General features: G+C 40.9%; 1 protein-coding gene across 2 annotated transcripts in view; it reads right to left on the bottom strand.

Moving 5' to 3' along the window:
• Positions 1-1,036: 1,036 nt before the first annotated feature.
• GFOD1 (glucose-fructose oxidoreductase domain containing 1) overlaps positions 1,037-13,636 on the bottom strand; it is a 107,823-nt gene continuing 95,223 nt past the window's right edge. For both annotated transcript variants that reach the window (XM_045003095.1, XM_045003096.1), the window contains exon 2: positions 1,037-4,047. In XM_045003095.1, coding sequence (XP_044859030.1) covers positions 3,128-4,047 — 920 coding nt within the window. In that variant the 3' untranslated portion in view covers positions 1,037-3,127. The remainder of the gene's footprint in view (positions 4,048-13,636) is intronic.

Raw genomic sequence — 13,636 nt, 5'->3', positions numbered from 1 at the left:
AACCTTTTTTAACCATTGGCCACATTCTTAAATGTGATGTGAACTCCAGGGGCCAGCTGCAGCATTCTGCTCAATGTACTTCAAATGGTCCCCAAAATAATGAGGGTTTGATACTGCAAATCTAAATAGCCCTAGTATAGAGTAAGTCATAATTTTATTGGAATATTATGACACATTCTACAAATAAACTAGTCACTTGTTCCTTTAATTCAGATGGCAGTTTAATATATTTGCATCTCATGCTACCAAAATCTTGCCCAGATAGCAGTATATTTCATCTCACCTTACATCCTGGAAAGTACAAAAACTTCATTCAATCCTGACTGCAAGCAGTCACCAGTTGCACCCCAGTTAGAGTTAAACTCTGCAAATTGCAGTATCCAAACCGATAAGGCTAAGGAGAGGAAAGGTGATGCACAACCACCTGAAACTCAGGGCCAGAAAAACTGAATTCAATAGGACTCTGTTTTGCCTGCATGGAGCTCACTGCAAGGACAAGGCCCAGGATTCCAGCACTTATGCTTTCAGCCAGGACCATAAAACTCCAGAGAGGCATAAACGTTAAAAATATAGATGGCAAAGATATTACATTTTGTGCAGCACCTGGCACAATGGGGTCCTGGTCCATGACTGGAGCTCTGTAACTCTACTGCAATGCAAATAATAAATGAAGAGAAACGAAAAAATAATTTGATTCAGATTTAATTCAGGTTTGGGGCTACAGTTTGGGATGGTGTTTTCTTTTACCAGACTTGGTTTATGGTACCTAGCTCCCTGCCATTGATTTTTCTGTATCTTAGTCATCCACTTTATCCTGCATCCATGACTCTACCTTTGTCCTCAGTAAGGAGATTACACCATACTGCATTAAAAAAAAACAAAAAACAATACATGTCTCTTGACCCTCTCTGATTAATATCATTCTTTTGCTAAGAGAGATTTAGTTTTTGATCCGACTGTCCCTCGGGGGGGTGTGTGTGTGTGTGTGTGTGTGTGTGCGCGCGCGCAGGTTTATTTAAATAAAGGAATAGTGTTATATGCAACAATGATTGTAATCTTGGCTATTTCCTATTTGCTTAATTGCTTCATTGACAATTATTTTCCAAGGAATAATTTTAAACAATTGGGAAAAAAATTGAAACTTGAGACCCTAGCAGGAGAAGCCCTGCATCCTTGCCCAAGGCCCTAGCAGAAGCAGTAAACAACAGATACAATTGCTAGAGCTGGTCAAGCAGTAATCATCCAATAGTCTGATTCATTTCACAATATTATTTAAACAAATGTTATGACCTTTTTCCTCCATCATTCACACTATTTAAAGATCTCTGTAAAGAAGTCGTGAAAGTTCACAAATATCTAGGATTTTACAAATTTTTTCAAATAAAATTTGTACTGAGCATTGCTCTCCCAGTTCAGTAAATGCAGCACTAAAGCCTAGACAATAGCAGTCAAGAGAACAAGGTAATAAGGTAGGGGCCAGTAGCAGGATTCCTAAGGGAGCTCTAAGCACCCCTAAAGATGACAGAGCTGTAAACATTTTTTTTTTTAATTTAAAGAGAGTCATAATTTTTGTAATTTAAACAATTAATTAGTATACTGACCTGGTGTCCCTGAGAAAAAGGTTCAAAATTTCTCTCTCAATCCTTAGAGCAAGCATATATCTTCTAAGAGGTCCTCTCCCCGCACCCCCCGGCCGCCCAATCAGATTAACCAAAACAAGTTGTTTTGCTACAGTTTAAGACAAATGCATTTTTGCTTTGTATTCTTTTGGGGATTACATTTTACTGTGTTATTTTTCATAGCTGCACCCCGATGCTGCAAACTCATGAACATGTGAGTAGCTTAATGCATAAGAGGAGCCCCACAGAGCTCACCAGGACAATTCACAAGCATCCGCATAAAATGTTTCCAAGAGTAGGGCCTAACACATTAAAGACAAGGGGGATAAGTAAACCAGAGACCATTTGTCTGTTCCTGCAGAACAGTCAGCACAGTACCTGTGGCTGCTGACTTTAGGCAGTTAAGGAGGTTTTTGCTTTTTTCCCCTGTAAATCTATAAGAATTTTTCTCATTCTTTGTGGCCTATCATTCAGACCTTCCATCTTCAGGAGCTGAAAGCTTCTGGGCTGAGCAACGGGGAATTTGGTGGCTGGTGCAGATTTCTTCTTTTAGGTTGAGGTTCACATGCATGTAAAAACACAAAAACTCAAAACATAGCTTTGGGTAAAAGCCCACTTAGTTTTGTATATTCTCTGCCATAATTCAAGACCAGTTCACTCAGAACTCAATCCCAGGCTCACAGGAAAAAAGTGTGTAAACCTGGTCCAAGTTTTGGCTGTGTAACAAACCCCAAATCAGGAGAGTGTCACGTGGCCTGGATTTTGCTGATGAAGGTTTTGCACAAACCTTCTTTATGAGCACATCTGTACAGCTAACATTGAAACTCAACATGAGCTTGTAGAATGCTTTTCCCACCCCCAGTTATATGAGCTGCTGTTGGAGACTTACTTGTTTACAAAAGCCACAGTGTCCCCTACTTAATTGTAGTTAAAAACAAAACAAAACAAAAAAACCCTCAGAATAAACTATGAAAATTGAGCTGCCAAGTGTGACCTGGTCACATGACACTTGGTCACACCAAGTCTTATTATTCTATGTACTGGTTAGTAATGTAGTAGTACAGTGTGGTGTTGTCAGCTGGCATGGTAGGAACTCTTCACGTCAGATGCCACAGGAGACTTTCTGACATGACAGAGCCTTCACAGCCCTCTGGCCGGACAGGTAAGTCAAAAAGGACCTTCCTGAACTTTCACAGTAAGCACAACTGGATCAGATAAGCACTTCCATGCAGGAGACTGATTCCATGATATCTTGCTATCCAGCCAGTTAATACTGCTGCTAAACAGTTAGCACAAGTTATTTAGGTCAGCCCTTTAACAATTCTCATTTCCAGCTGTCTAGCTTAGGCATTTCTAACACGCCCATCACCATAATATAGAGGCACCAACTAGTTTAGTTGGTCTAAACACCAAATTTGTCAAACTTTTATATGTCCAAATCCTTATGCTGTCTGAATTATTCTTTAACAGCTGTGTTGTTTCCATTCCTTTCTAAGAGCTGAGTGAAGCTAGCAGTACAGAGACATTCTGCTCCTACGCATGGCTTCACTGATCAGGTATGCAGGGCTCAGCTCTGGCTCTTCTGTCATGATTGCAATGTTCTGCCATTCCCCTAGTTGGTTTGACTTTTTAATGGTGTCCACTACACACAAGGCATACAGGCAGTCATCAAAAGTCGCAGCCATGGTGAGGGGCCTCCCATCCCAGGTTCTCCTGTCATCCTGGTCCTCAAACGCTTGCCGGATGGCCTGCACCATCTTAATAGTGCCCTGAAGGTATGGGGATGGGATATCACTGAAGGCCTTCTCAGGCAGTAAGGAGTTGCTGACTGGCATAGAGTCCTTTAGAAGGAGCTCTCTTTGAGGAGAGCTGTTTCTCTGCCCATACAGATCAGTGCCTATTACAATCAGTCGTCCAGTTGAACCTACCATAATAATATCCTGTTTGAATTCCCCAGGGACATTGAAGTTGAGAGTGACAGTGCAGCACACCCCTCCTTCCAGAACCATTTGAAATGTGCAAAAGTCATCACTGGTGATCTGACGTATTCCCTTGATGTGGTCGGTCTGTTTCACAAAGGTCTTGAGCAGCCCATGCACTTTCACAGCCTTTTGGCTGGTGAGGAAGGTCAAGAGGTCGATAATATAGGTACCGACCGAGTGCAAACCCCCGCCCCCCATCAGGTCATCACAGCTCCAGTTGTACTTCTTGCCCAGCAGACTTCCGCTGTGCACCTGCACCTCGCACACCAGCAGCTCCCCCACATAGCCCTCCTGAATCAGCTGCTTCATCTTCACAAAGGCAGGCAGGAAGCGGAGAACGTTCCCCATGATGCTCATGAGCTTGGGGTAATAATGGGCTGCAGACATCATCCTAAAGGCATCCAGAGGAGTTGCTGTTCGGTCACAGATAACATTTTTTCCAATGCCTGCAAAACAGAAAAAAGAGTGAGCAAATTCAGGACGTTTTAATGGGCAAATATTGATCAAGACCAACAAGAGACATCCTGGACAGAAGACAATATTTTGTGAACCAGTGGTACCATATGCACAAAAATCCCGCATGTGTCAGCTGACTGAATACTGCAATGAAAACGAACCCCTTCCTGTTTTCAAAATTCATTCACACCGAAAAGGGGATATGAAAGTGAGCAGTTAATCCTAGCCTTCCCTCATTCTTACTTGTAGAAGTGCATGGTAGAGGAGATCTTATGCCCGTAGTAGCCCACACTAGGACACTGAAAATCCTGGGATTTTCTTCTGAGGGAACTCATTTCTCCATCCCCACCCTTTCTGTTTGATGGATTTTGTAGGGGAGGGAAGTGTATTGGATTGATTGATTATTTTGGGTCGGGGAGCGGGAAATAGTATTTTATCCACAGAACATCACGTATCATTCTGGCTGAGGTGCAAAATATTTGAGGGAGCCCCATGTCAAGATGTTAGTAACATATCTAGGATGTCAAAGAAGACCTGTGATGTCTCAAAAGAGGTCAAACATGCAAACATATAGCTGGGACGATCTGTCCTCCCACATTTCTCATATGTGCACATTGTTATATTGAGCCTTTTATGAGGGTTCTGTTTTAACAAGCTACCTGCGTGTACTGAATGCAATTCAGGGTTTGATATCTAATAGTTGTTTTATTATTGACTTCTTCTTGATGGCTTCTTTCTTCCTGTATATATACACAAATGCAGTGCTGGCAAGGTAAAGTTACACAAATAGACCTGCAGTAACTGCTTGCATGCAGAAATCAATTCAAAATGACAGCAGGGTAAATCACTTTATACCATTCCAATTTGAGTTACAAGTGACACCTGTTCCCAGACAAAAAAAATACTCAAATTGTTTTATATATTATGCCTGTACTTGGGCTTTTCACATGTAAAGGGGGGTGAAAAGAACTGACAGTTCTTGAAGTCTTAATTCCATTTATAATAGCACAGATGGATTTTTTATGTCCGATGAGCAATAGCAGAACTCCTATCACCTATCCGGCCCTGCATTATGTCCTGCCTTCCTCTAAACAAAAGCCTGAGAGGAGGAAGGAAGGTCTTGTGGAGAAAGACTCAGGAGATGCATGTTCAGTTCTTGTCTCAGACTAAATGTGTGATCTCAGGAAAGCCATTTAATCTCTGTGTGACTCAGTCCCTTGTCTCTAAAACTGAGTATAGTACTTCCCTCCTTCATAGGGGTGTTTTGAGGATACGATCATAAATGTTTATGAGGTGCTCAGATGCGGGGGTCATAAGGCCAGACAACCCCTTGGGGTCAGACTGGGACCACTCACATAAGTAACTAACTGCTCGCCCATGGGGAGGAAGCAGGGTCACAATCTGTCCTTGACAATCAATTCATATGCACTTCCTATTCAGTCTTTGTCTGCTACATATTGGACCAATCAGAATTGGAGCTAGGGCTGTCACCACCGAAGAGGTAGTCAAAACTGGTAAATCATCTCCACAGGACTAAATGAACTGGAGTGAATGAACTGTGTCCCCCGTCCCCTTTTATATGGCCACTGACAAATACGCCTCATTTACACTGGTGACAGCATGTAAGTTATGTGTAGCCACACATCACAGTGAAAAGCAGACTGTGTCCTCACTGCAGTGTGTAGCTACATGCATCAGTTAGAGCAGGGGTCGGCAACCTTTCAGAAGTGCTGTGCCAAGTCTTCATTTATTCACTCTGATTTAAGGGTTCGCGTGCCGGTAATAAATTTTAACGTTTTTAGAAGGTCTCTTTCTATAAGTCTATAATATATAATTAAACTATTGTTGTATGTAAAGTAAATAAGGTTTTTAAAATGTTTAAGAAGCTTAATTTAAAATTAAATTAAAATGCAGAGCCCCCTGGACTGGTGGTCAGGACCTGGGCATGTGAGTGCCACTGAAAATCAGCTTGCGTGCCACCTTTGGCCCACGTGCCATAGGTTGCCTACCCCGAGTTAGAGGCTCTGGCAGTGGGGAGGCCAGAGCCTTTCCCCACTGCTCGAGTCTTTCTCCATGGCAGGGATAGGCTCTGGCAGCAGTACACTATGCTGCTCAAAATACCACTGTAAATGTGGGAGGTACTGCTTGGGTGAGTAGAGAGCCATGTAAGGTGCATACCCTAGGGTTCTGGTGTGTCTTCACTCTATTCACCTAAGCAGTGCCTCGCCACCTGCACTGCTATTTATACCCATGCTAGGGGGAGTGTGAAATGTATGTACTAGACATGCCGCTGTAAGTGTAGACATAGCTATAGACACATATAACCTTTTTCTAATTGTATTATATTCTACTGGATTCCCTTTCAAACAGTCATGGTTTTCTTTTCTACATTTCCTTTCTCATCTTTACAGATAGCTCAGACACCAGTCTGTAGGCATTCTCCTTCATAGTCAGCCTTCTCCTGCTCCTGTGTAATCCCTTCAGTGATGCCACAGTGCAGGATTTGTTTGCATTCATCTTCCTGACCTATATTCCTTTAACAGGTAATGTTCTGCTGTACCATTTGCTTCAGACACAGCTCAGTGATTATTTCAACGAGCCATTTTCTGTTACATGGATGCTTTACAGTGGGCCCTAGTTTGGACAATTAGCCATGAACACAGAAAATGTCAGGTGCAATTATATCCTAGGGGGTCATCATGTGATGTGAGTACATAAGACTAATAAGAAATTCTAACGATTATTCCTAGACAGACAGTATTTCAGAAGGATTACTTCTGCTTGCCACAGTTTTCTTTGCTGGAGGATAATAGGGGTGGTCAAATGGTCCCAGATACAGTCAAATCCCTCAATGAGGAATCCCCAGGGGCTCAATCGTGAGCTGATCTACACAATGGAAGAGAATCCCCTGAGTTCAGTTCCTGTTCCAGTTTGATTCTCATCCTCCTCTCCCTGCCCTCAACACATGCTGCTGGGTTTTTTCCTGTCCTCCACACAGTCATTGATTACGTAAGCTATGCATGAGGGCAAGACTGCATTGTGTTCGTAAACTCTTTGGAGCTCTGGGACAATCTTTACGTGTGTAGAGTGCCTAAAACAACTGAGCCCTGATTGGGACCTCTTGGAGCTACCAATATACAAACAAACAAACAAACAAACCAAAACAAGATTGAGCACCCTATGGGCCCTGAGACACAGGGGAATTGCCTTTAGAATCAGTGGGAGTTAGGCCCACACATGGAAGGATGAGCAGAACCGAGAGAGAAAGGGAGGGGGAATCTTGCAGTTTCTTTTAGCAGCATTTTGATCTGTTTTTTAAACCGGATTCTTTATTAATTAAAAAAGCCTCAAATGCAAACCCTGAGAGCCATTGTTTATTTATACATATCCTAATCCACGTGCTATAGTCTACTCTGGCGGGGATTTGGACAACTTTCTGCTTTGTGCCCAGATAGCTCTTATATTATCACCAGCACTGATCTTTCAGGAGGACGCTGTTCAGCATTTGAGTCTATGCGATACTAAACTCTGTCCTCTCCACAGCTGTAAATTTACAAGCAGCTATAATGGTTTTCTTGAAACATGGAGAACATTAAAGGTTTGCACAAAACAGCTGATTTAGAACACTGACATGTTTGTGCAGACCAAATAAGAAACAGGGAGATCAAAATCCCCCCACCTGTCCCCCCACCCCTCGGGGTTTCCTTCTCCAAAGAAGAAATTAGCACCTTAGCTTTGAGCTGTGGGAATGAATCAGCTGCATGCTGACCAAAAGTCAGGGTTGAAGGAGAAACTCTTCTTTAAATATTGACAGTCTCAAGAAAACATATGTGTCTGGCTGCAAGTTCCAAAACTGGATTCTTTAGGAATGAACCTAGATACAATATTTACCTCCTGCTGCCCAGGCCTAGGGTCAAGGTCTAGTCATGTCCACTGTTGAACAAGATACTTTTGAGAAACAGATTTAGCACGGGAAATAACGGTCATTCTACTGGTCATTTCATCACTGCCTTAAACTGAGCTAAGCGCAGCTTTTCCTACAAACATCTTTCACAAGAGCAGCTCACTGTTGCAGATAAAAAGAGCCACATCAATGACACAAAAGCTAAGAAAAACATAGCAAGCTTATTTCAGCAAAAATAGTGAGATATTTACCCACAGCGAGAAGCACCAATATGTATGTTGTGAATCTCAAAAGGACTGGATCTTTTGCAGGTTCCTATCCTTGTCCTGGAGTTTTTAATTAAAATAATAATTTTATACAAGTACTGACCATCCAGAGTGCTCAATCCCGGCCCATTTCTGAGTGCTCTACTCACCCCCTATTGTTGTATTACCTTCAAAGGGGGAAAAATTCACACTTTTAATAAAATAACTTAGTTTCCAGCACTTCTGTCACCATTTCTACCATCCTACCTTCAAAAGGCCCCCTCAGCTCATAGAGACTCTCTCTTTGGCTGACACTGCTCCTCAAGTCAGAAGGTGAGGCATAGCTAAAAAGGGTCACTCCATATAATGGGCCAAATTCTGCTGTCAGTGACACAGGCATGTATCTCTGTCATCACTCCAATGATTTCATTCTGGAGTCACACCCGTGTAACTAAGCTCAGAATCTGGCCCAATTGTGAACAAGGTACTGGTCTGAACAGTAGAAATGGGGACTTCAATTTCAGGTTGTTTTCTAAATATTGTAGCTTCTGCAATGCTCCTGTGCCTTGGCAAATTGGAGAGACACACACACACAAGCAATGGAACCACCCCAGGATATCACATGCAGCAGTGCAGTCAAGTATTCTGCTTGCCTTAAAAATGAGGTGGAGGGACTAGTTGATTCAGGAGATTGGCAAAATGACACAAGAGGCTTTGGTTTCTAGGTCACCAGTTTACATTCAGATATGGGCACTTGTCACTGAAAGCTGTTGGCATTCGTCAGCTTTTGAAATGAGCTGGTGGTTTTAGTCTAAGTCCAAGAGTCTACTTCACAAAACCATCACTAATATTAGCCCTCCTTGGTGTCCTTGTTAGCAAGTTCAGCAGAGGCCAAAAACTGAATGAGCTATGGAGACTACTAATTTTGAGAGTAAAATACACCCCTGAGCAAAACCCTATGCACACACACACACCCTAGGGCCTACACACCACTTAGGTCCTATTCAATCCTTATTTTGAGCATGTAAGGTTTGTGATGGCCCTCTGTACAAGGATGAATTTCACCCTAACTCCCTGGAAGTGTTTGCTCCAGGCAAAGTGGGGCATCTGCCTGTTTTGTAGACAGGATTATCTGATACTTTACACAAGCCCAGAGATTTATAACATTTTAAAATCATGTGAGTTGATAGTATTTATCATCTATGTCATATAGATATCATTTATAATAGTTGGTGCTTTTCTTACAGCAACAGCTTGTGGAATCATGTGATTATATGTGAATCTCAGCTTTCATTTAAAAAAAAAAAAAAGAAGTATCTAGCCCTCATGGTTGCAGAGAAAAGCTTGAAAACATGAACATAAAGGCTCAAAAACCACCAGGCAGTTAGAACACAAACTTTATGTATATTTAAAACTCTCATGAATTTTAAGCCAATCTCATGATTTTCTGGGGGCCCAACTCATGATAGTTCAATGCTTGGGACTGGCATATACTACATTTTATATAAAAGTCGCATAGCATTTTGGTTATCTGCTGTCCAGCAAGTCACTCTACCCACACACAATCCCTGTACTTGCCAGATGTCCTAAATAATTAGCAGAGAATATCAAGTTCCATGACTTGACCAGTGCATGACGGTCCTAACTCACTTAGAGATTTTCCAATCTAATCAATTCTAAAACTCTGCAATGCCAGCTTTATTTTTCCATCTGCTCTGAATCCTTCAAATACGCTGACAGCCCCATTTTCACTGGAAACAAAATTAGATGTCCAACATCCAGCTGGAACGAGGCTAGCCCTGGACTTGTTCAGTCCAGGATGTGAACCTACAATCAAATATTTTCTCCTCCTCCTATTCACAAGGAAATCAAAAAGGCTTTTATTTGGAGTCTGGGCATCTAATCAAAAACTGCATTTACATCACAAAGATTCATTAGTCCAAAGCCTGCACTTATCACTGTTGCTCAGGGGGGTTTCAAGATCCTGAGATTTGGTAGAATGAGTTAAATTAGTCAGCAGAAAAAAGTATATTTTTGAAGAGAAAGGGCAGATTTAAACATTTCAAGGATAGTCTGAATGTTTAAGTAGGGAATGGGGTCCTTAGAGTGTAGGCTGAACTCCCCGACCTGCGTGCCATGGTGGATAAAAATAATTTTTTTTTTAAGTTATTTAAATCAGATTTTTTTAAATTTAAATTAAATACATTTTTCTTTTAAAATTAAATGTGAAATTATGACAACCTGTAATAAGATTTAAATGTACTATAATTATTAAAATCATTTAAGTAATTAAAAAAGAGATGCTGCTTCATGAGTCCTCATCAGTTTGAATGAGCTTATTTAACTATATTCAGAATCAGGGAAAACACACCCTAAACTTTTGAAGTCACCTCAAGCTTTCTAAATATATCACAATGTTCTGTACTGAATTATGTATCTATATTATGTTCAATCTTTACACCAGAGCCACTGCCGGTATTGTCATTTTTGCAAATCTAAGGAGTTTCAGTTCCTGTTGTGCAGAAAAGCTTTTGCCTTAATTACTTTTGGGTTCAGTTGAGTCAGCAGGTGCAGAGAGGATATTTTCCTTCATGTAGATTAGTTCATTCAAAGTTTAGACATTTATTAGGAGTTAACAAAGCAAGAAAGCTTGTTTTCCTCTTCCAGACTATGAATACAAACCAGGTGGGAAAGGATGAGATCTACTAATTCTAAAAACAGGGAGGAGCCAGATTTTCAAAGGTATTTAGGTATTAAGATTCGGAGAGGCACCTAGTGGGATTTTTAAAAGCACATAGGCATGTTAGGCACCTAATTCCCATTGACTTCAACAGGACTTAGGCACCAAACCTGCTCAGGTACTTTTGAAAATCCCACAAGACACCTCTCCACATTTCTAGGCACCTAAATAACTTTGTTTCTTGTCACTATGAGTCAGATTTTCAAACTGTCAATTTACTAACCAGAGTTAATGCTTTCTTTGTTTAATCAAGGACAGCATATTCCCGTTTATCTAAAACTCTATTATCCAAACCTCCACATTATCTTAACCCCCTCCTTGTCCCCCAGCATGAGACACCTGACCTCTGCAGCATGTACTTCATGCTGAAGGATGGGATTCAGATAGTAGTTGGGATAATAGAGCAAAGAATTGCTCCTGTGGCAGCACAGGGAGACCTCTACAGCCCTACTGTCAGGGAAATGACACCTGATCCCTGCATGCACAAGGTGCAGGGAAGGAGTTGTCTTGGCAGGACAGATCCCCTGGCTGGGGATCTCAGCTTTGCCCCACCAGGACTACTACATATTCCCCCCACCCCGATCCTGCAGCGAGCAAGTGTCACCAGCCCTGCAGCAACCAGGGAGCCCTCTGTAGCCCTGCTGTTACAGGAGTGAGTGAGCAGGGCAGAGCAGAGAGATCTCTGGCCAGGACTGCAAGGAGTAGCAGCAGCCCCAGACCGCAGGGAAGACCACCTTGCTGCTGATTGGCTCCTGCCCTCTTGATTAACCAGACTCCCAGTTATCCAAATTAAATCTGTTCCCCACGGGCTGTTCAAATAATTAGGAACATACTGTAGTTTGAAATGCAAAGCATGTTTTGAACAAGCTTTTTTCCTTATGTGGCCAGAATATTTAAGGTAGTTTTATTTAATTAATTAAAAAAACTATTCTAAAATGATGTGTGTGCGCATTTTTAATTGAATTCCAATTTCCATCAAATACAGCTGGAAACAAATCATGAGTAAATAAAAGTCATCCTAATAAGGAAATGCATCATTCACCATTTTCTAAATATATTTAAAAATGTAAAACTGAAGAATATGAATAAATGTATGTTAAACAATATAATTTCTTAAATAAATATGCATAGATCTAGTATATCCTCCTGGTTAGCCCAGAGAATATTGTCTAAAAGTGTAGGCAACTGATTGACTATACTTGCAGTTCAACATTAAGAATGTTCAAGAGACCAAATAACCCAGCTCAGCCAAATTTTTTATCTAAAGGCAAAGTAATGTGGTATAGGAAAGAAAAAAAGAAAGTACACCTCTACTCCGATATAACGCGACCCGATATAACACGAATTCGGATAGAACGCGGTAAAGCAGCGCTCTGAGGGTGGGTGGGGCGGGCTGCGCACTCTGGTGGATCAAAGCAAGTTTGATAACACGCAGTTTCACCTATAACACAGTAAGATTTTTTGGCTCCTGAGGACAGCGTTATATTGGGGTAGGGGTGTACATCACCAATTCTTCCCAGGAAGCAAATTCTCACACATTGTTCAGTTTAACTTACATAGAATGCCCCCTTAAACTAGCCATCTTTTATAAGATGGCTATTTATAAGTTACACAGCACTGTTCATGTCACTTAAGTTTAAGTTTAACTAACCAGCTTTGTCATTGGTGCCTTCCTGTATTTTCCCATCTTTTGTTTTGAATAGTAAATTCCAAATATTAAGGGGCAAGAAGATACTCCCTAATACAAAACATTCATACACCGTACATTATTTCCTTTGTTTCATAAAACACTCATCCACCTAGCTTCTGTATTTACCTCAGCCAAGTGCTGAGCTATAGCTCTCCTAGGGCATTATGGGATATATGCTTTAGCATAAGTGAGCAAGAATAAGCATAGAACAAATTAGCATGATTACCCAACACACATATATAGATATATATACTCTAATACCAGATACTTAATGTGTGTGTGTGTGTGTGTGTGTGTGTGTCCTGTATGCATGGGCTAACAATAAGTACCAAATTTAGTGTAAAGACTATATTTAGTTGCAAGTAAACACATTTGAATGGTTACCAACCATTGAGAATCAGCCTCTTTTTAGGAAAAAAACTAAAAAGTATAAAATACAAAGAAAGATTAAACTCAATTATTTAAATCAATCCACTCTACTATATTCATGCATATGTTCTGGTACAAAAGGTGATTGGGTGGGTGAGTGAGGAATATAAAAACCTCTGAAGCCAATTAATCCAAGCCCTCCCATCTCTTTGAGTCTGCAGAAGATGATGTGTGTTTATATATTTATTTTGGTCGCTATTCCACCATTACCTCAAAAATCTTCTCAACTATCTAAATGTATTAATTACAGGAAAACAAAACTTGAGTTTGGTAAAGCAAAGTTCTGTGGGCGTAAAGCTGGAAGGAAAGGAGAAATACTGTTTATATAATTCGTATTTGGACGGAACTTTAAACTGTATGTCAGATTTATAGAACTGAAATTATGTGTGTATCATACTAATGCACAAAAACAGTTTTTATTTTAAACCCACAGTCACATTCTGATTTATGTGAAGCTTGACTAACCATTTCAGTCTTACTACATATAACTAGCATACCAATGTGAAACTGGCAGACCAGGTCCCAGCTCTTGCCAAAACGGCCTGCATTAGCTAAGGACTGACAGACTCAT

The sequence above is a fragment of the Mauremys mutica genome, chromosome 2 (genome assembly GCF_020497125.1).
Source record: "Mauremys mutica isolate MM-2020 ecotype Southern chromosome 2, ASM2049712v1, whole genome shotgun sequence".
Classification (NCBI taxonomy): Eukaryota; Metazoa; Chordata; order Testudines; family Geoemydidae; genus Mauremys; species Mauremys mutica.
Note: the sequence above shows the minus strand (reverse complement) of the source record. Positions and strands in the feature narration are given on the sequence as shown.